The sequence below is a fragment of the Mesoplodon mirus genome, assembly GCF_964341445.2.
Source record: "Mesoplodon mirus genome assembly, chromosome: X".
Lineage (NCBI taxonomy): Eukaryota > Metazoa > Chordata > Mammalia > Artiodactyla > Ziphiidae > Mesoplodon > Mesoplodon mirus.
This window is the reverse complement of record NC_138981.1, coordinates 59,705,023-59,727,964: the sequence shown is the minus strand read 5'-3', so window position 1 is coordinate 59,727,964 and position 22,942 is coordinate 59,705,023. Positions and strand designations below refer to the sequence as shown.

At 39.7% G+C, this 22,942-nt stretch overlaps 1 protein-coding gene across 3 annotated transcripts in view; it reads left to right on the top strand.

Moving 5' to 3' along the window:
• The window catches only part of SLC7A3 (solute carrier family 7 member 3), a 37,885-nt gene extending 15,173 nt beyond the window's left edge, over positions 1 to 22,712 (top strand). Inside the window, exons 11-12 of one of the 3 annotated variants that reach the window (XR_014292567.1) lie at positions 274 to 331; positions 22,634 to 22,650. Coding sequence is in view for 2 of the 3 variants with exons in the window: in XM_082610798.1 (XP_082466924.1) it covers positions 274 to 308 (35 nt within the window). In the remaining variant the exon portion in view is untranslated. Of the gene's footprint in view, positions 1 to 273; positions 448 to 22,633 lie in introns of those variants that run through there. The other 2 variants (XM_082610798.1, XM_082610799.1) reach the window with 2 other exon arrangements.
• The last annotated feature ends 230 nt before the right edge of the window (positions 22,713 to 22,942 follow it).

The following is a 22,942-nucleotide window of genomic DNA, read 5'->3' as shown; positions in this document are numbered from 1 at the left end:
TGGGACGTACGTGCGTCAGGGTCGGGGTCGGGGGTTTTTGAACCAATTAGGCGGATCGTCCTTAAAAAAGAAGTGCGACGAAAATTTCCCGTGAGCCGGGTTCTCGTCGCTGGACAACCTGCCGCTGCCTCTCATTAACTGCTTTTTCTGGGTTTTAAAATTTCCTCAGCGTTTTTTTGGGGGGGAACAACTAACAGGAAACATTTGAAAAGAACTTTATTGAGAAGGTGGAGAATAAAGGACAGAATATTAAAATATTTTCTTATTTCGTAGGCCTGAACCGGAGATTTAAAAATGGACGCCGCTGATTTACGTTTCATGGACTTTATAGGTATTTAGCTTTGCACTAGAAAATGTCACACTGTTCGCTACCTTATCTAAGATCTTCTGAATGGGGCTTCCCTGGTGGCGCAGTGGTTGAGAGTCCGCCTGCTGATGCAGCGGACGCGGGTTCGTGCCCCGGTCCTGGAGGATCCCACATGCCGTGGAGCGGCTGGGCCCGGGAGCCATGGCCGCTGAGCCTGCACGTCCGGAGCCTGTGCTCCGCAACGGGAGAGGCCACAACAGTGAGAGGCCCGCATACCGCAAAAAAAAAAAAAAAAAAAAAATTACGGCTAGATCCTGAAGTGCCTTTCCATAGTCATCAGTTAAAAATAAATTATATCCTGTGTAGCTTTAGGTTTAAGAGCGTTTTTCTGTATTTTAATTCTTTTGAAAATTGGTATTCTATGGATGATATATTTTTTTTGCGGTACACGGGCCTCTCACTGTTGTGGCCTCTCCCGTTGCAGAGCACAGGCTCCGGACGTGCAGGCCCAGCGGCCATGGCTCACGGGCCCAGCTGCTCCGGGGCACGAACCCGCGTCCCCTGCATCGGCAGGTGGACTCTCAACCACCAGGGAAGCCCTCTATGGATGATATTTGTGGGAGTTCTTAGTAAACAGAAGCAATTCGATGGACTAGAACACCAGATTCCTCGACCATGCCAGATACGGGAGAGTTCACCATGCTTCTTTTTTTTCTGGGGACATGATTAGACCTGTGGTACATTCGCATTCACGTTCATATAATAATGAAATATGTTGTAACCAGGGTGGCTACAAATCTATGCTTTAAAAAAGTTTAGGTCAGTATTTTGTTAATGCTTGTCATTTTAAAACAATGATAAAGCCAACTACCACCTACCTGGAGATTTAATTTAGGATAGACTATCTTAAAGATATAAGTATTGAGTAGGGATTATGACTTTTAAGTATATGGTATTTGAGACTTGGTATTTACATAAATATTTGAAGCACACAGAAAAGTAAGGAGAATAATATAATGAACACCTCTAAAACTACCACTAAGTTTTGTTGAATCTTCACATTTTGTCATACGCTTCAGATATTTCAGTGTTCCAAAGAATGAAAAGATTGAGGTGCATGTTTTTCATCATTTGAAATATTACATAAATTGTATCATTTTGTATAGTTTTTTTTCCTGCAACTTGTATGTTTTGCTCAGTATTATGTTTTGGGTGTTTACCCATATGGATATTTTAGGTCTAGTTCATTTATTTACACCGCTGACTAGTAATAATACATTGAATATAAGTGTACCACAATTTATCTAATCTCAACAGCATTACAACATTGTGTTTTGTAGTGTTTATTAGGAGCTTTCAAAAATTTTTGACCGCCACCTATGGCAAGGAAATACTATATTTTACATCACATCCCAGTATCAAAAGTTTAATGAAATCATTTTACCCTTATTACACACAGCACACTATGATATTTCCTATTCTATGCTTTTTCATTTACAAAAAGTTGGTTATGACTCACTAAATTTATTTCTTGAGCACTAGTGGGTGAGGCTCTAGGGCAGTGCTGTACAATTGAAACAGTGCAAACATAAATAATTTTATATTTCCTAGTACCACATTAAAAAAGGTTAAACAGATGAAATTAATTTTAACAGGACAGATTATTTAGCTCAGTATATCCAAAATGTTATCATATCAACATGTAATTGATATAAAAATTAATGATATTTACATTCTTTTTTTTTCTGTACAAAGTCTTTGAAGTTTGGTATGTATTTTATAGTTAAAGCATATCTCATTTTGGACTTGCCACATTTCAAGCGCTCAATAGTCAAATGTGGCTAGTGGCTACTCTATAGTGGCAGTGCTATTTTGGGGGGTACGTTAAGAAGTTTTACTGCTGGGTCAAAAGCTACAAGCATGTTTAACTTAACAAATATTGCCAGATTGCTGTCCACAGTAGTTTTAACAATTTATACTGCCTCTTCTTTTCTCTTTCCCTATATTATTGCTAATATTTGGTATTGCCAGACTTTAAAAATTGTGCATGAGTGAAGGGATTTTTAAATTAATTAGTTTTGGCTGCGTTGGGTCTTCATTGCTGCATGCAGGCTTTCTCTAGTTGCGGCGAGTGGGGGCTGCTCTTTGTTGTGGTGTGCAGGCTTCTTATTGCGGTGGCTTCTCTTGTTGTGGAGCATGGGCTCAGGTGTGCGGGCTTCAGTAGTTGTGGCACATAGGCTCAGTAGTTGTGGCTCACGGGCTGTAGAGCGCAAGCTCAGTAGTTGTGGTGCATGGGCTTCTTATCGCGGTGGCTTCTCTTGTTGCGGAGCATGGGCTCTAGGTGCGCGGGCTTCAGTAGCTGTGGTACGCGGGCTCTAGAGCGCAGGCTCAGTAGTTGCGGTGTGCAGGCTTAGTTGCTCTGCGGCATGTGGGATCTTCCCGGACCAGGGATTGAACCCGTGTCCCCTGCATCGGCAGGCAGATGCTTAACCACTGCGCCACCAGGGAAGTCTGGTGGTGGTGTTTTTAGTTAACATTTTATCTTGGAGTAATTTTAGATTTACAGCATAGTACAGAGATAGTGCAGAGAGTTCCCAGACACCCATCAGCCAGTTCTATTTTCTCTCATGTTATCTTTTTTTTTTTTTGTGGTACGCAGGCCTCTCAGTGTTGTGGCCTCTCCCATTGCGGAGCACAGGCTCCGGACGCGCAGGCTCAGTGGCCATGGCTCACCGGCCCAGCCGCTCCACAGCATGTGGGGTCTTACCGGACTGGGGCACGAACCCGTGTCCCTGTATCGGCAGGTGGGCTCTCAACCACTGCACCACCAGGGAAGCCCCTACATGGGTGTTTTAATTTGCATTTCTCTGTCAGCTAGTGAACTTGGATATATTTTCATAAATTTATTGACCGTTTGAGTTTTCTTTTCTGTGTACACAACCTTTTCAGTCAGATTTTGTAAAAATGGACCACAAAGGGCCATGTGATGGCTTAGCTTATTTTCTTCTCAGGGAGAATTGACATAACATCCCTCTTTTTGTACCAACAATTCCAATCAATTTCAAGGCCAAAAAGGAATACAAATTGGTCTAAGTTATACTCACTGGGTCTAAATAATTGTAACTCCTTTTCTGCATGTCAGCTCTTCAGCTATTTGAAGGTAGTTATGTCCCCTGGGAAGTCTCTTCTTCAGATTCAGCATTTTTAGTTCTTTCAGTCATTTCTCATATTACGTGGTTTCTAGTCCTCTCATCATTTTGTGTGCTGTCCTCTGAACATGCTCTGTTCTTTTCATGTTATTCCTTAAAGTATGGTACCCAGAACAGAACACAATTCTCTAGGTTCGATATGATCAGCTCAAAATAATCTTTCTCTTTAGATTTAGGAATGATCATCATTGTCTTTAGATACTGATATAGCTAAGATTGATTTTTTTTTCTTTTTTTGGGTGGTGGCAGTCATACCACACTAATGACTCATTTTGAGCTTTTGGTCCCCAGAAGACCCTCAGTCTTTTTTTAATACATGCTTGTATTAAGCTACATCTTGCCTGTCATATATTGGTGCAGTTAGTTTTGGAGACATAAATGCAGGAATTTAATTTTTTCTTACATTAATGTCATTGCTATAACTGGAGATTTAATTTTTGTTCCTGATTATATCTTCTGTCTTATTTGTTATCTGTTTCTCTTTCAACTTCTTCATCCAAATCATAGATAAAATTGTTAAATAGGAGAGGGCCAAGGACAAAACGTTGTGTCATTAAAAACTTCACTTCAGGGACTTCCCTGGTGGTCCAGTTGCTAAGACTCTGCGCTCCCAATGCAGGGGGCCTGGGTTTGATCCCTGGGAACTAGATACCACATGCTGCAACTAAGAGTTCGCATGATGCAACTAAAAATCCCACATGCCGCAACTAAAGGTCCCGCATGCCTCAACTAAAGATCCTGCATACCACACTGAAGATCCCACATGCCGCAACTAAGACCTGACACAGCCAAATAAATAAATAAATACTAAAAAAATAAAAACTTCACTTCAGGTTGACATCAATTCATTAAGCAGCAAGCTCTGAGTATGCTTTTTAAAAAATATTTGTTTATTTTAAAATTAATTTTCATTGGAGTATAGTTGATTTACAATGTTGTGTTTGTTTCTGCTGTACAGCAAAGTGAATTGGTTATACATATGTCCACTCTTTTTTTAGATTGCATTCCCATATAGGTCAGTACAGAGTATTGAGTAGAGTTCCCTGTGCTATACAGTAGATTCTTAGTTATCTGTTTTATATATAGTAATGTGTATATGTCAATCCTAATCTCCCAATTTATCCCTCCCCCCCTTTCCCCCTTGGTGACCATAAGTTTGTTTTCTACATCTGTGACTCTATTTCTGGTTTATAGATAGGTTCATTTGTACCATTTTTTTTTAGATTCCACATAAAAGTGATATCACATGATATTTGTCTTTCTCTGTCTGACTTCACTCAGTATGACAGTGTCTAGGTCCATCCATTTTGATGCAAATGCCATTATTTTGTTCTTTTTTTATGGATGAGTAATATTTCATTGTATATATATATATATATATATATATATATATATATATATATATATATATATACACCACATCTTCTTTGTCCATTTCTCTGTCGATGGGCATTTAGGTTGCTTCCATGTCCCAGGTGTTATAAATAGTGCTGTAGTGAACATTGGGGTACATGTATCTTTTCGAATTATGGTTTTCTCCTGGTATATGCCCAGGAGTGGGATTGCAGGATCATATGGTAGCTCTATTTTTACTTTTTTAAAGGAATCTCCATAGTGTTCTCCGTAGTGGCTGCACCAGTTTACATTCCCACCAACAATGTAGGAGGAGGGTTCCCTTTTCTGCACACCCTCTCCAGCATTTATTGTTTGTAGATTTTTTGATTGCCATTGTGACTGGTGTGAGGTGATAACTTGTAGTTTTGATTTGCATTTCTCTAGTAATTAGTGATTTTGAGCATCTTTTCATGTGTCTGTTGGCCATCTGTAGCCTTCTTTGGAGAAACGTCTATTTAGGTTTTCTGCCCGTTTTTTGATTGGGTTGTTTGTTTTTTTGATACTGAGCTGCATGAGCTGTTTGTATATTTTGGAGATTAATTCCTTGTTGGTCACTTTGTTTGCAAATGTTTTCTCCCATTCTGTGGGTTGTCCTTTTGCTTTGTTTATGGTTTCCTTTGCTGTACAGAAGCTTTTAAGTTTCATTAGGTCCCATATGTTTATTTTTGTTTCTATTTTCGTTACTCTAGGAGGTGGATCAAAAAAGATGTTGCTGAGATTTATGTCAGTGTGTTCTGCCTGTTTTCCTCTAAGAGTTTTATAGTATCTGGTCTTACATTTAGGTCTTTAATCCATTTTGAGTTTATTTTTGTGCATGGTGTTAAAGAATGTTCTAATTTTATTTTTTTACATGGGGCTGTCCAGTTTTTCCAGCTCCATTTATTGAAGATATTCTCTTTTCTCCATTGTGTATTCTTGCCTCCTTTGTCATAGATCAGTTGACTGTAGTTGCGTGGGGTTTATCTCTGGGTTTTCTATCCTGTTCCATTGATCTATTTGTCTTTTTTTCTGCCAGTACCATACTGTTTCTTCTTTGTGTGTGTGTGGTACACGGGCCTCTCACTGTTGTGGCCTCTCCCGTTGTGGAGCACAGGCTCTGGACGGGCAGGCTCAGCGGCCATGGCTCACGGGCCTAGCCTCTCCGTGGCATGTGGGATCTTCCCGGACCAGGGCATGAACCTGTGTCCCCTGCATCCGCAGTCGGACTCTCAACCACTGGGCCACCAGGGAAGCCCCCCTATGGTGTCTTTCACTAAGCATAATCGTTTTGAGAGTCATCCATATTGTTTCATATATAAGTAGTTAATTCCTTTTTATTGTTTAGTAGCATTCCACTGAATGACTAGACCATAGTTTGTTTATTCATCAGTTGGTGGACGTTTTTGATTATCATGACTAAAGTTGCTGTGAGTATTCATGTATAAGTTTTAAGTGATTTAGGTTTTCATTTCTCTTGGGGAGAATATCTAGGAACAGATTTGCTGAGATGTAAAGTGCTTTTGTAACCAGGTTTTACCAGATTTTCTAGATTGTTTCCTTTTTGGAGGACAGGTTTTGAAAGGCCCAAATTCTTAATTTAAGAAACAGTAGCATCTGGGCTGGGGGTGTTTCCTAAAACTGTCCTGCTTGATTCAGAAAGAAAAAGTTCCTCATCTTGACAAGCACCAGGACCATGCAAAATAGAAGGTGACTTAACATGGGAATAGCAAAAAGTTGAGTGTTGTTGAATAGTTGTACCAAGATAATTCAGGCCAGTTGTCCTCCTCAACATGAGCGCTGTTTCTTCTTAAAGAATGGCAACTGTTTATCAAGCTTTGGAACTCCCTTTCCTGTTGTTAATTTGAAGACAATTCTCCTTTTTCTAGATTTCTAACATCTTTGTATTTGCTATAATATAAATATCCTTATGGTCTATTAAAATATCCAAGTTTTAACTTTCTTTTTTCTGTTAAATCTGTGACGACTGTTAAGGAAGTAGGTATTAACAATTTTGTATCATTAAATCTTCAGAAGCCAATGACAGTATATACTTTATTTTTTAAATTTATTTATTTATTTATTTTAAAAATTTATTATTTATGTATTTATTTATTGGCTGCATTGGTCTTAGTTGCTGTGCATGGGCTTTCTCTAGTTGTGGCGAGCGGGGGCTACTCTTCATTGCGTTGTGGTGGCTTGTTGCGGAGCACAGGCTCTAGGCACGTGGGCTTCAGTAGTTGTGGCTCGCAGGCTCAGTAGTTGTGGCACACAGGCTTAGTTGCTCTGCGGCATGTGGAATCTTCCCGGATCAGGGCTCGAACCCATGCCCCCTGCATTGGAAGGTGGACTCCCAACCACTGCACCACCAGGGAAGCCCACAGTATATACTTTAGACCAGCCCTGTACAATAGAAATATAATGTGAGCTACAATGTAATTTAAAAATTTCCAGTAGCCACATTTAAAAAGCAGAGAGAAACAGGAACAATTATTTTAAATAATAATAATAGTAATAATAATTTTGATACTATGTTTATAGCCCTACATATCCAAAATATTATTTCAACATGTAATCAATATAGAAAATTACTGAGATATTTTACATTTTTTATACTAAATCTTTGAAATCTGGTGTGTACTTTACAATTATAGCCCATCTTAATTTGGACTAACTACATTTCAAGTGCTCAGTAGTCACATGTGGCTGCCATGTTAGACTGCAGGTCTAGACTGAAAAGTTTAGTAGGAAAACTCACTCAAGATAATTGACTTTCATTGAATCTCAAACGATTTTATTCATTTGAAAGCCTCCCTCAACAATTTTTTCCCATTCCTTTAAATGCCACAGTGGGATCCTCAGATTAGGAGTGATGGAATTATTAGGAAGTGTCCCAAGAGTGTGCCATGTAGCTCAGAGTCATAAGCACAGCATCTGTATGGCCTGTGCAGAAATCTTGTTGATATACTTGTTGGAGTCACCTGGTATGCACATATTAGGTAGAAATAATATAGTTTATGAGATAAAGAGACAGTGTAACTAACAAAATGGAACTTTGTTAGTATACCATGCAATGTGTTTCAAGCTCTGGCCCATACATACCTTTCTAATGGTGTTTCCTGTAACCTTCCTTTACCCTTTTTTCCAGCCATACATAACTACTTATGGTTATTTGAACCCATTGTGCTTTCCACACCTGCATGTTTTTCCTTCTGTTTGGTATGTTGCCTGGCAAACTCTAAGTTATCCCTCAAGACCCACCTCAAATAGCACTCACTCAGTGAAGCCTATTCTGCCATCCTTATGTCCCAACTCTCAAACGGGTAGTTACTTAATTCTTCCTTTATATTTCTGTAGCGTCTTGCACTCACAACACTTACGATATTGTAAGTTTTCTCATTTTAATTTCTCTTAATAGTGTGATCTACTTGATGGTATAGACTGTTTCACTCATCTTTGTATTCCTAGTAAGATCCCTAGTATCTGCCTGATATCAAGCATTCAATAAATGTTTGTTGTATTAACTTTTTTTTTTTTTTTTTTGTTGTGGTACACGGGCCTCTCACTGCTGCGGCCTCTCCCGTTGCGGAGCACAGGCTCTGGACGCGCAGGCTCAGCGGCCATGGCTCACGGGCCCAGCCGCTCCGCGGCACGTGGGATCCTCCTGGACCGGGGCATGAACCCGCATCCCCTGCATCGGCAGGCGGACTCCCAACCACTGCGCCACCAGGGAAGCCCTGTTGTATTAACTTTTACGAGGAGAAATACAGACACCAGCCAAAGCAGAAAGTACAGTTGTTGTGGATTTTATTCATGCTGTACTACTAATAGCTTTGATCTTGGGCAAGTTAATTAACTTCCCTGTAGCCTATTTTAATTAATTATAAAATTAGAGTGGGTTACTAGAATTTTTTTTTTTTTTTGCGTTACGCGGGCCTCTCACTGTTGTGGCCTCTCCTGTTGTGGAGCACAGGCTCTGGACGCGCAGGCTCAGTGGCCATGGCTCACGGGCCTAGCTGCTCCGCGGCATGTGGGATCTTCCCGGACCGGGGCACGAACCCGTGTCCCCTGCATCGGCAGGCGGGCTCAACCACTGCGCCACCAGGGAAGCCTGGGTTACTAGAATTTTAAGGTGACTTACAGCTCTAAAAAAATTGGTTGATTGATACATGTGTATACCATACATCTTGTGTGGAAATGTGTGTAAGCTCCTCAAGGGAGGGAACTGTGTCTTGTTTACATTATTTTTCGTGCTTAGCAAAATACTTGATTATCATTAAATGTTTATTGAATTAATGAATGAAATAACTCTTGTCTCTTTCATTCATATTGCCCACAAGGTTAGTAACACTGTCACCAGGAATGATGCTATATATTTCTGATGATGATTTGGAAATGCACATGGGCTCAGATAAAACTTTCCTGTCAAAAGCAGTTCATAAGATGCTTAATTGTTTATGACATTTTGATTAGCAATTCTCTAAATAACTAGTGCATTCTGTTAGGAATGGAAAGGCTAAAGATATCTTGTGTGGAAAATTAGCCATCATTCATTTGGTTTCATTAAATATTTGACGTCTTTTGCAAGCAAGTTTTATATGTATTATGTGTAGTTTACAATAGTATAGAGATAAGAAATCACAAAGACAGTTGAATCAACTTAGGTTTCTTTCTTCCTTCGAAGACCTCTTTGGTGAGAGTTGCTATAATGTACTCAGCTTAGCTAATCCACTTCAGCCTTCCAACTGTGTTGTTATAGTCTACTTATTGCATTCCCAACCTTTCCATGTATTGTTTTTGGTCTGATTTAGATGTGAATCTACTGGGAAGGTGTCTTGGATAAGTCTGTCTTCAGTGCCTAGTGCATTGTTAACTCAGTAAACAAGTTAATTAGTTAAGTTGTTAAATAGATAGAAATAGCCTTTGGTAACCATGGTAACTAAAACAAAGCACATATTAGCTGAATAGAAGACTCAGTCAAGAGCAGCAGGGTTCAGCTACAGTGGGTAAGATGATGTAATGAGAATAAAAGAGTAATATATACAGATATTTTGTAAATATATACAGATGCTTAGGGGTAGGATTGGATGAATTGGCAAATTGAGATTGGTTATTGACCTTGCATTTTATAGGAGTGTGAAAGAAATAAGATACCAGATTCATTGCAACATTTATACAATGTGCATTTGGTTGAGAGGACTGAGTTGTGGCTCTTTTGAGATATTCCTCCTACTGCTATGGTTTGTTCAATGTAAGTATAATTCTACCCTTTAGTCTCTAAAGTTTAGTGCTCTGATGTGACTGCATGTCTTTCCTCACCAGAATCAAGTTGGAAATTCCTTTTTTGGTTAGCATGATATAGTCATCTCTTGCCTTTTTACCTCCCGCCACCACCCAGCCAGTTGCCCTGCAAAATTTTACATAGCTTTATCTCCTGATGAGCCCAGGCCTAGGTTTGCTTCAGTCCCTGAGCCAGTTCTGTACAGGGCAAGAAAGAATAACAGTATTATGTTGTAGGGAAGAGACTGGTTTGGAATGAAGTCATACTGGCCATCAGATTTGAGATTTAACATGCTAGGGGCATACTGGAGGCACCTGTTGAGCTTTAGAACTGTATCATTACTGACGGTCATGATTTTCATGGAGCTAGCCTGCCCTTTCCTAGTTGCTCTCCAGGACCAAGATGCTGCTCAGAACTACAATACACTGCTGTGAATAATTCTCTTGGAACTATGGTTCATGCACTTTCATCTGACTTCTGCATTATGATTCACTGCTTGGATTCTCTTGTGCCATACCCAGTTTGTCATTTGGGTCCTCCTGGAACATTGTATATGAAAAATGATTGTCTCTCTGACCATTAGATAGAAAGTATGATTTACAGTGTGGTTTTGTCTGTCACTAAACCTGTTTGTTCTGAGTTTGCTTGAGTTTTTTTGCCATGCCCTTTTGACACTGTTTTGGACGACTGTCCTCATTAAAAGCAGCCCCTGCTGGAATAGTGTTTCTTAGCTTACAATCAGAATTATAGTGTAGCACTCTGAATGGCGCTGGCTCATTTCTTCTCTCTCTACTGTTTTTTAGTTGTCTCAGAGTCCTGGCAAGTCAGTTCTTTCAGGCCTTTTCCAATAGGCCTAGTATAGTGGAAGGACAGGATTTCAAATTAGAAAGCCTGAGTTCAGCTCCTATTTTGCTACTTCCTCTTTCTGTCACCTTTGAGAAGTCACTATACTTTGTTATATCTCAGTTCCTGCATCTTATAAAAGTATCTCCCTTACAGAGTAGATTAATGGTTAAATGAGAATGCATGTGAAAAAAAAGATTTGAGACTGTAAAGCACTATGCAAATGTTAATTTTATTGTCATTTTTGGTTCTTTTCTCACTGAAGAAATTGCAAGTAATCATTGTGATTTGGAGTAAAATCTTGAATTGACCCTGGCAAGTCTTTGAACTCCTTTGGCTTTCGGATGACTGGTTGAGTTGATGGAGGTCACGGGGAGAGACTTGGCAGGACTGTTGATAGATTTTTTCCATGTTGTAACAGAAGCTCCTTTCCTCAAGGACAGGGAAGAAGTTTATTTTCTATTATACTGTACCTAGAATGCTCTCTACCTAATCAGAATTAATTGGTACAGATTAACGTGGCTGCCTCAGTAGAGTGACTCCCCAGTTTTAACTAGGATGAATCTCATTTAAATTAAATTGACTGCAGTCATGTTGTAAATCATAGTTTATTTCAGTAGCCAGGAAGATAATTTAATCATTTTTTTCAAAATGTACAATATTGCCTGATATAACCTTAATACAGAGTGTTGTCTTCACATCTCAGGAATAGGCTGTATTTATAGAAGCTCTTTTCTGAGCTTCTCCCAGAAGCAAGGCTCTCCTTCATAGTGTAACTCTCAACCATTCAGCTATGTGATCTCTATTACTCAGCTTTGCTGACTGCATTTTATCCTCAAGAACTGCAGTGCTCTCATTGCCTCAGCTGGTGTTGGTCAAGTTGCTCAACTGAATGACACTGAAAATATGCTTTGAAAGGACCAGAATTATTTTGACAAAGAATGAATTATATAAAATATTAAGAGAACACTCACAAATCAAAATTAACGCCTTCACAGTCTCATATACCATGTAACTAGGAGTTATAATTGGTATTCTAATAAAATACAGTTGGATTTTTTTAAAAAGGAAGTCAAATAAAAAATTTTATATTGGGTTTTTTCCTTTCAAAAACATTTCAAGAAATCTGTTTTTAAAAGATATTTGGATATTTAAAAACATCATTTAAAAACTTTCCTAATTATATTTTTTAAATTGAGGTATAATTGACATACAACATTATATTAGTTTCAGGTGTACAAAATAATGATTCAATATTCGTGTGTATTACAAAATGATCAGCACAATAAGTCTAGTTTAACATCCATCACCATAGATAGTTAGAAAATTTTTTTCTTGTGTTGGTAACTTTTAATATTTACTCTTTTTTAAAAACATCTTTATTGGAGTATAGTTGCTTTACAAAGGTGTGTTAGTTTCTGCTTTATAACAAAATGAGTCAGTTATACATATGTCCCCATATCTCTTCCCTCTTGCATCTCCCTCCCTGCCACCCTCCCTATCCCACCCCTCTAGGTGTTCACAAAGCAACGAGCTGATCTCCCTGTGCTATGGGGCTGCTTCCCACTAGCTAGCTATTTTACGTTTGGTAGTGTTATGTCCATGCCACTCTCTCACTTTGTCCCAGCTTACCCTTCCCCCTTCCAGTATCCTCAAGTCCATTCTCTAGTAGGTCTGTGTCTTTATTCCTGTCTTGCCCCTAGGTTCTTCATGACTGTTTGTTTTCTTTTGGATTCCATATATATGTGTTAGCATACGGTATTTGTTTTTCTCTTTCTGACTTACTTCAATCTGTATGACAGACTCTAGGTCCATTCACCTCACTACAAATAACTCAATTTCATTTTTTTATGGCTGAGTAATATTCCACTGTATATATGTGCCACATCCTCTTTATCCATTCATCTGTCGATGGACACTTAGGTTGCTTCCATGTCCTGGCTATTGTAAATAGAGCTGCAGTGAACATTGTGGTACATGACTCATTTTGAATTATGGTTTTCTCAGGGTATATGCCCAGTAGTGGGATTGCTGGGTCGTATGGTAGTTCTATTTTTAGTTTTTTAAGGAACCTCCATACTGTTCTCCACAGTGGCTGTATCAATTTACGTTCCCACCAACAGTGCAAGAGGGTTCCCTTTTCTCCACACCCTCTCCAGCATTTATTGTTTCTAGATTTTTTGATGATGGCCATTCTGACTGGTGTGAGATGATATCTCACTGTAGTTTTGATTCACATTTCTCTAATGATTAATGATGTTGAGCATTCTTTCATGTGTTTGTTGGCAGTCTGTATATCTTATTTGGAGAAATGTCCATTTAGGTCTTCTGCCCATTTTTGGATTGGGTTGTTTGTTTTTTTGATATTGAGCTGCATGAGCTACGTGTAAATTTTGGAGATTAATCCTTTGTCAGTTGCTTCATTTGCAAATACTTTCTCCCATTCTGAGGGTTGTCTTTTGGTCTTGTTTATGGTTTCCTTTGCTGTGTAAAAGCTTTTAAGTTTCATTAGGTCCCATTTGTTTATTTTTGTTGTTATTTCCATTTCTCTAGGAGGTGGGTCCAAAAGGATCTTGCTGTGATTTATGTCATAGAGTGTTCTGCTTATGTTTTCCTTTAAGAGTTTGATAGTTTCTGGCCTTACATTTAGGTCTTTAATCTATTTTGAGTTTATTTTTGTGTATGGTGTTAGGCATTGCTCTAAGTTCATTCTTTTATGTGTAGCTGTCCAGTTTTCCCAGCACCACTTAATAAAGAGGCTGTCTTTTCTCCATTGTATATTCTTGCCTCCTTTATCAAAGATAAGGTGACCATATGTGCTTGGGTTTATCTCTGGGCTTTGTATCCTCTTCCATTCACCTATATTTCTGTTTTTGTGCCAGTATCATACTGTCTTGATGACTGTAGCTTTGTAGTATAGTCTGAAGTCAGGGAGCTTGATTCTTCCAGCTCTGTTTTTCTTTCTCAAGATTGCTTTGGCTATTCAGGGTCTTTTGTGTTTCCATACGAATTGTGAGATTTTTTGTTCTAGTTCTGTGAAAAATGCCAGTGGCAGTTAGATAGGGATTGCATTGAATCTGTAGATTGCTTTGGGTAGTAGAGTCATTTTCACAGTGTTGATTCTTCCAATCCAAGAACATGGTATACCTCTCCATCTATTTGTGTCATATTTAATTTCTTTCATCAGTGTCTTATAATGTTCTGCATACAGGTCTTTTGTCTCCTTAGGTAGGTTTATTCCTAGATATTTTACTCTTTTTGTTGCAGTGGTAAATGGGAGTGTTTTCTTAATTTCACTTTCAGATTTTTCATCATTAGTGTATAGGAATGCAAGAGATTTCTGTGCATTAATTTTGTGTCCTGCTACTTTACCAAATTCATTGATTAGCTCTAGTAGTTTTCTGGTAGCATCTTTAGGATTCTCTATGTATAGTATTATGTCATCTGCAAACAGTGAGAGCTTTACTTCTTTTTTTCCGATTTGGATTCCTTTTATTTCTTTTTCTTCTCTGATTGCTGTGACTAAAACTTCCAAAACTAGGTTGAATAATAGTGGTGAGAGTGGGCAGCCTTGTCTTGTTCCTGGTCTTAGTGGAAATGGTTTCAGGTTTTCAGCACTGAGGACGATGTTGGCTGTGAGTTTGTCATATATGGCCTTTATTATGTTGAGGAAAGTTCTCTCTATGCCTGCTTTCTGGAGGGTTTTTATCATAAATGGGTGTTGAATTTTGTCGAAAGCTTTCTCTGCATCTATTGAGATGATCATATGGGTTTTCTCCTTCAATTTGTTAATATGGTGTTTCAGGTTGATTGATTTGCGTATATTGAAGAATCCTTGCATTCCTGGGATAAACCCCACTTGATCATGGTGTATGATCCTTTTAATGTGCTGTTGAATTCTGTTTGTTAGTATGTTGTTGAGGATATTTTCATCTATGCTCCTCAGTGATATTGGCCGGTAGTTTTCTTTTTTTTTTGTGACATCTTTGTCTGGTTTTGGTATCAGGGTAATGGTGGACTCGTAGAATGAGTTTGGGAATGTTCCTCCCTCTGCTATATTTTGGATGAGTTTGAAAAGGATAGGTGTTAGCTCTTCTCTAAATGTTTGATAGAATTCGCCTGTGAAGCCATCTGGCCCTGGGCTTTTGTTTGTTGGAAGATTTTCAATCACAGTTTCAACTTCAGTGCTTGTGATTGGTCTGGTCATATTTTCCATTTCTTCCTGGTTCAGTCTCGGAAGGTTGTGCATTTCTAAGAATTTGTCCAATTCTTCTAGGTTTTTCATTTTATTGGCATAGAGTTGCCTGTAGTAATCTCTCATGATCCTCTGTATTTCTGCAGTGTCAGTTGTTACTTCTCCTTTTTCGTTTCTAATTCTATTGATTTGAGTCTTCTCCCTTTTTTCCTTGATGAGTCTGGCTAATGGTTTGTCAGTTTTGTTTATCTTCTCAAAGAACCAGCTTTTGGTTTTATGGATCTCTTCTATCGTTTCCTTCATTTCTTTGTCATTTATTTCTGATCAGATCTTTATGATTTCTTTCCTTCTGCTAAGTTTGGGTTTTTTTTTGTTCTTCTTTCTGTAATTGCTTTAGGTATAAGGTTAGGTTGTTTATTTGAGATGTTTCTTATTTCTTAAGGTAGGATTGTATTGCTATAAACTTACCTCTTAGAACTGCTCTTGCTGCATCCCATAGGTTTTGGGTTGTTGTGTTTTCATTGTCATTTGTTTCTAGGTAATTTTGATTTCCTCTTTGATATGTTCAGTGATCTCTTGGTTATTTAGTAGTGTATTGTTTAGCCTCCGTGTGTTTGTATTTTTTACAGATTTTTTCCTGTAATGGATATCTAGTCTCGTAGCGTTGTGGTGGGAAAAGATATTTGATATGATTTCAATTTTCTTAAATTTACCAAGGCTTGATTTGTGACCCAAGATATGATGTGTCCTGGAGAGTGTTCCATGAGCACTTGAGAAGAATGTGTATTCCGTTGTTTTTGTGTGGAATGTCCTAGAAATATCAATTAAGTCAATCTTGTTGAATGTATAATTTAAAGCTTGTGTTTCCTTATTTATTTTCATTTTGGATGATCTGTGCATTGGTGAAAGTGGGGTGTTAAAGTCCCCTACTATGATTGTGTTACTGTCGATTTCTCCTTTTATAGCTGTTAGTATTTGCCTTATATATTGAGGTGCTCCTATGTTGGGTGCATAAATATTTACAATTGTTATATCTTCTTCTTGGATTGATCCCTTGATCATTACATAGTGTCCTTCTTTGTCTCTTGTAATAGTCTTTGTTTTAAAGTCTATTTTGTCTGATATGAGAATTGCTACTCCAGCTTTCTTTTGATTTCCCTCTGCATGGAATATCTTTTTCTATCCCCTCACTTTCAGTCTGTATGTGTCCCTAGGTCTGAAGTGGGTCTGTTGTAGACAGCATATATATGGGTGTTGTTTTTGTATCCATTCAGCCAGTCTACGTGTTTTGGTTGGATCATTTAATCCATTTACATTTAAGGTAATTATCAATAAGTATGTTTCTATTACCATTTTCTTAATTGTTTTGGGTTTGTTCTTGTAGGTCTTTTCCTTCTCTTGTGTTTCCTGCCTAGAGAAGTTCCTTTAGCATTTGTTGTAAAGCTGGTTTGGTGGTGCTGAATTCTCTCAGCTTTTGCCTGTCCGTAAAGTTTTTAGTTTCTCCATCAAATCAGAATGAGATCCTTGCTGGGTAGAGTAATCTTTGTTGTAGGTTTTTCTCCTTCATCACTTTAAATATTTCTTGCCCCTCCCTTCTGGCTTGCAGAGTTTCTGCTGAAAGATCATCTGTCAGACTTATGGGGATTCCCTTGGATGTTATTTGTTGTTTTTCCCTTGCTGCTTTTAATAGTTTTCTTTGTATTTAATTTTTGATAGCTTGATTAATATGTGTCTTGGCGTGTTTCTCCTTGGATTTATCCTGTATTCTTTGCTTCCTGGACTTGATTAACTATTTCCTTTCCCATATTAGGGCAGTTTTCAACTATAATCTCTTGAAATATTTTCTCAGTCCCTTTCTTTTTGTCTTCTTCTGGGACCCCTATAATTTGAATGTTGGTGCGTTTAATATTGTCCCAGAGGTCTCTGAGACTGTCCTCAATTCTTTTCATTCTTTTTTCTTTATTCTGCTCTGCATTAGTTATTTCCACTATTTTATCTCCCAGGCCACTTCTGTGTTCCTCTAACTCAGTTATTCTGCTATTGATCCCTTCTAGAGAATTTTAAATTTCATTTATTGCATTGTTCATAATTGTTTGTTTGCTCTTTAGTTCTTCTAGGTCCTTGTTAAACGTTTCTTATATTTTCTCCATTCTGTTTCCAAGATTTTGGATCATCTTTACGATCATTATTCTGAATTCTGTTTCAGGTAGACTGCCTATTTCCTCTTCATTTGTTAGGTCTCATGGGTTTTTGCCTTGCTCCTTCATCTGCTGTGTGTTTCTCTGTCTTCTCGTTTTGCTTAACTTACCGTACTTGGGTTCTCCTTTTCGCAGGCTGCAGGTTCGTAGTTCCCATTGTTTTTGCTATCTGCCCCCAGTGGCTAAGGTTGGTTCCATGGGTTGTGTAGGCTTCCTGGTGGAGGGGACTAGTGCCCATGTTCTGGTGGGTGAGGCTGGATTTTGTCTTTCTGGTGGGCAGGTCCACGTCTGGTGGTGTGTTTTGTGCTGTCTGTGGCCTTATTATGATTTTAGGCAGCCTCTCTTCTAATGGGTGGGGTTGTGTTCCTGTCTTTCTAGTTGTGTGGCATAGGGTGTCCAGCACTGTAGCTTGCTGGTCGTTGAGTGGAGCTGGGTCTTGGCGATGAGATGGAGGTCTCTGGGAGATTTTCGCCATTTGATATTACGTGGAGCTGGGAGGTCTCTTGTGGACCAGTGTCCTGAACTTGGCTTTCCCACCTCAGAGGCACAGCCCTGATGCCTGGCTGCAGCACCAAGAGCCTGTCATCCACACGGCTCAGAATAAAAGGGAGAATAAAAAGAAAGAAAAAAAGGGGAAGATAAAATAAAGTTGTTAAAATAAGAAATAAATAATAGTTTTTAAAACTTTTTTTAAGTAATAAAAAAGATGGAGGAAAGAAAGCAGAGAGCAACCAAAGGAAACCAAAAAACATCCATCAATGATAAAAAGTGATAAAAACTATATTAAAAAAACAACAACAAAAAAAAATGGACAGACAGAACACTAGGACAAATGGCAAAGGCAAAGCTATACAGAGAAAAGCACACACAGAAGCACACACATACACACTCTCAAAAAGAGAAGAAGGGGGAAAAATATATATCATTGCTCCCAAAGTCCACCTCATCAATTTAGGATGATTCGTTGTCTATTTAGGTATTTCACAGATGCAGGGTACATCAAGTTTGTTGTGGAGATTTAATCCGCTGCTCCTGAGGCTGCTGGGAGAAATTTCCCTTTCTCTTCTTTCTTCGCACAGCTCCTGGGCTTCAGCTTTGGAGTTGGACCCGCCTCTGTGTGTAGGTTGCCTGAGGGCATCTGTTCCTCACTCAGACAGGACGGGGTTAAACGAACAGCTGATTCGGGTGCTCTGGATCACTCAGGCCTGGGGGAGTGAGGGGTATGGAGTTCGGGGCGAGCCTGCGGCGGCAGAGCCCAGCGTGATGTTGCAGCAGCCTGAGGCATGCCATGTGTTCTCCCTGGGGAAGTTGTCCCTGGATCTCGAGGCCTTGGCAGTGGCGGGGTGCACAGGCTCTCGGGAGGGGCGGTGTGGATAGTGACCTGTGCTTGCACACAGGCTTCTTGGTGGTTGGAACAGCAGCCTTCGCGTCTCATGCCCGTCTCTGGGGTCTGCGCTGATAGCCGCGGCTCATGCCCGTGTCTGGAGCTCATTTATGTGCGCTCTGAATCCCCTCTCCTTGCGCACCAGGAAACAAAGAGGCAAGAAAAAGTCTTTTGCCTCTTTGGCAGCTCCAGACCCTTTCCTGGACTCCCTCCCGGCTACCTGTGGCATACTGGCCCCCTTCAGGCTGTGTTCACGCAGGCAACCCCAGTCCTCTCCCTGGGATCTGACCTTGGAAGCCTAACCCTCAGCTCGCAGACCCCACCCCCTCCAGCGGGTGAGCAGACAAGCCTCTCGGGCTGGTGAGTGCTGGTTGGCACCGATCCTGTGTGCGGGAATCTCTCCGCTTTGCCTTCCGCACCCCTGTGGCTGTGCTCTCCTCCGTGGCTCTGAAGCTTCCTCCCTCCGCCACTGGCAGTGTCTGCCCGCAAAAGGGCTTCCTAGTGTGTGGAAACCTTTCCTCCTTCACACCTCCCTCCCAGAGGTCCAGGTCCCATTCCTATTCTTTTGTCTCTCTTTTTTCTTTTTTTTTTTGCCATACCCAGGTATGTGGGGAGTTTCTTGCCTTTTGAGAAGTCTGAGGTCTTCTGCCAGCGTTCAGTAGGTGTTCTGTAGGAATTGTTCCACATGTAGATGTATTTCTGATGTATTTGTGAGGAGGAATGTGATCTCCACGTCTTACTCCTCCGCCATCTTGAAGCTCCTCCCAAGATTTACTCTTAACAATTTAAAAATATACAGTATAGTAATAACTATAGTTGCCATGCTGTATATTACATCCCTATGCCCTAATTATTTTATAACTGGAAGTTTGTACCTTTTGACTTCCTTTACCCATTTGACCCCCCCTCCACTTCCTGCTTCTGGCAACCCCCAGTCTGTTTCCTGTATTTATGAGCCTTTTTAAAAAAATGATTCCACATGTGAGATCATATGGTATTTGTCTTTCTCTGTGTGACTTATTTCACTTAGTATAACGCCTTTAAGGTCCATACCTGTTGCAGATGGCAAGATTTCATTCTTTTTTATGGCTGAATAACATTTTATTGTATATATTTAGCACATTTTAAAAATCCATTCATTAATGGAGAGTCAGGTTCTTTCCACATCTTGGCTGTTGTAAATAATGCTGCAATGAACATGGGGTTGCACAGGTCTTTTCAAGTTAGTGTTTTCATTTTCTTCAGATAAATACCCAGAAGTGGAATTGCTGGATCATATGGTAGTCCTATTTTTAATTTTTTGAGGAGCCTCCCTACTGTTTTCCATAGTGGCTGCACCAATTTACATTTCCATGAACAGTGTTGAGGGTTCCCTTTTCTCCACATCCCCGCCAACACTTGTTATTGCTTGTCTTTTTTTTTTTTTTTTTTGCGGTACATGGGCCTCTCACTGTTGTGGCCTCTCCCATTGTGGAGCACAGGCTCTGGACGCTCAGGCTCAGTGTCCATGGCTCACGGGCCTAGCCGCTCTGCGGCATGTGGGATCCTCCCAGACCGGGGCATGAACCCGTGTCCCCTGCATCAGCAGGCAGACTCTCAACCACTGCGCCACCAGGGAAGCCCTGCTTGTCTTTTTATGAGGGCCATTCTAACAGGTGTGAGGTGATATCTCATTATGGTTTTGATTTGCATTTCCTTGATGATTAATGATGTTGAACACCTTTTTTTTTTTCATGTACCTGTTGGCCTTCACTGTGTTTTCCTTGGAAAAGTGTCTATTCAGGCATTTTTTTTTTTCTGGTACGCGGGCCTCTCACTGCTGTGGCCTCTTCCGTTGCGGAGCACAGGCTCTGGATGCGCAGGCTCAGCAGCCGTGGCTCACGGACCCAGCCGCTCCGCGGCATGTGGGATCTTCCGGGACCGGGGCACGAACCCATGTCCCCTGCATCGGCAGACGGACTCTCAACCACTGCGCCACCAGGGAAGCCCTATTCAGGCATTTTTAAATTGGATTTTCTTTTGCTATTAAGTTGTATGATTTCTTTATATATTTTGGATATTAAGCCCTTATCAGATATATGATTTGCAAATATTTTCTCCCATTCTAAACTTTCCTAGTTCTGTTATCAATATTTTGAGCAAGGGCTATAATATATATACTTCTCAGCTTAATGCTTACTTAATCTTAGATGAATCAAGGTATTTAATATTAGTCCTTCTGTTAACTAATTTATGGGAGTAAGGAACCTAGAGGTTTTTCTTTTCATATGTATCATTACTTGAGGCATATGAAATATGTATGGTATATTTTCCCTAATATCTCTGATCATGCAGTGGGTACTAAAGTCTATGAACTTTAAAAAATGTTTCAGTGTATTTGAAAGTAAGTTTCTTTGTGGAGTCTCTGTGAATCTATTTTCTGATATTTAACTGAAAAGTTTTCTTTAAAAAAATTTTTATTTATTTATTTTTGGCTGCGTTGGGTCTTTGTTGCTGATCGCGGGCTTTCCCTAGTTGCTGCGAGTGGGGGCTACTTTTTGTTGTGGTGTGCGGGTTTCTCATTGTGGTGGCTTCTCTTGTTGCAGAGGATGGGCTCTAGGCATGCGGGCTCATTAGTTGTGGCTTACGGGCTCCGGAGTGCAGGCTCAGTAGTTGAGGCGCATGGGCTTATTTGCTTCCGTAGAATGTTGGATCTTCCTGGACCAGGGCTCGAACCCGTACCCCCTGCATTGTTAGGTGTATTCTTAACTACTGTGCCACCAGGCAAGTCCTGAAAATTTTTCATTTAGCAGATTTATTGTTCGTTGTAGCAGGTTAAAAACCTGTTTATTGTAGCAGATTAAAAATCTTCCAGAAGGTGCTCTTATGGTATTGTTATGAATATTAACAACATTCTTGCTAGTTAATGCTCAGAAATGTTGCAAGAAATTAGAGACATGTAGGTTATGGAGACCTCTGTTACACGAGTTTGGAAAAACCTCAATTTTGATCGTATGAAAGGCATCAATTATGGTTCTACATCATGTTTGGGTTTTAAGGAATTCTGTGGCCTAATAAGATTCAGTTATATTGGGTCTGGAGCTCAAGACTGTTTAGAAAATGGTGACATCATTTGTACAGATTCAAGAACTGGCTAATGTTGTTGCTAATTGAGCATGTCATTTTTTTCTCACAAAGTAAGGTCAAGACTTCAGCATATGTCTGTCTAATGCTTTAAAGTATTAATAAGTATTTTAGTTTTACAGGGCATGTATCTAAGTCTCCCTTCAGAATTTCTACATTTTGTAATTTTGAAGACATTGTTAATTTCTCTTCTGTAGTTTTTTTTTTTTTTTTTTTTGCGGTATGCGGGCCTCTCACTGTTGTGGCCTCCCCCGTTGCGGAGCACAGGCTCCGGACGCGCAGGCCCAGCGGCCATGGCTCACGGGCCCAGCCGCTCCGCGGCATATGGGATCCTCCCAGACCGGGGCACGAACCCGTATCCCCTGCATCGGCAGGCGGACTCTCAACCACTGCGCCACCAGGGAGGCCCTCTTCTGTAGTTTTAAGATGACCTATAATAACATGACTATTTGTGAAGTCAGTGCATTTTACTTTGAGAATGAGTAATGATGATTAAGTTATAAACAAGTGACTCCCAGGAAATACAAATTTTATTTGAAAATTATACTTTGCCTTTAGCTAGAATAAACTTTATCTCCAGTTTGGTTTTACTCTAAGGAGTATTGAAGTTTCTCCATGCTGTATTCATTTGACAAAAGTCTAGGAACAGATTTCAGAATGATTTGCTACTTTCAGCCAATGGTGATAGTTCACAGCACTTTTATCATTTATTGTTATTTCAGAAATTGTTGAAAACCTGATTATAAATGACAGTTCACCTCAGATACCTGAGACAATTGACAGCCTCTTCGTGGACATAGCAAATATCAACAGGGAGTCTATGGCTGAAATAGACGACTCTCAGGTTGGTATTTTGTTTATAACTTTTGATGATTTTGTTTATAAGTTTTGATGATTCACTGTTTTAATTAATGTATAAGTAAAAAATATAGACTTCATGATTAACATGAAATCTAAATACATGGAAATCAAGCCTAATGGCACATTTAAGGAAAATAGTGTTTTAGAAACCAATGGAAAAATATGTCTCA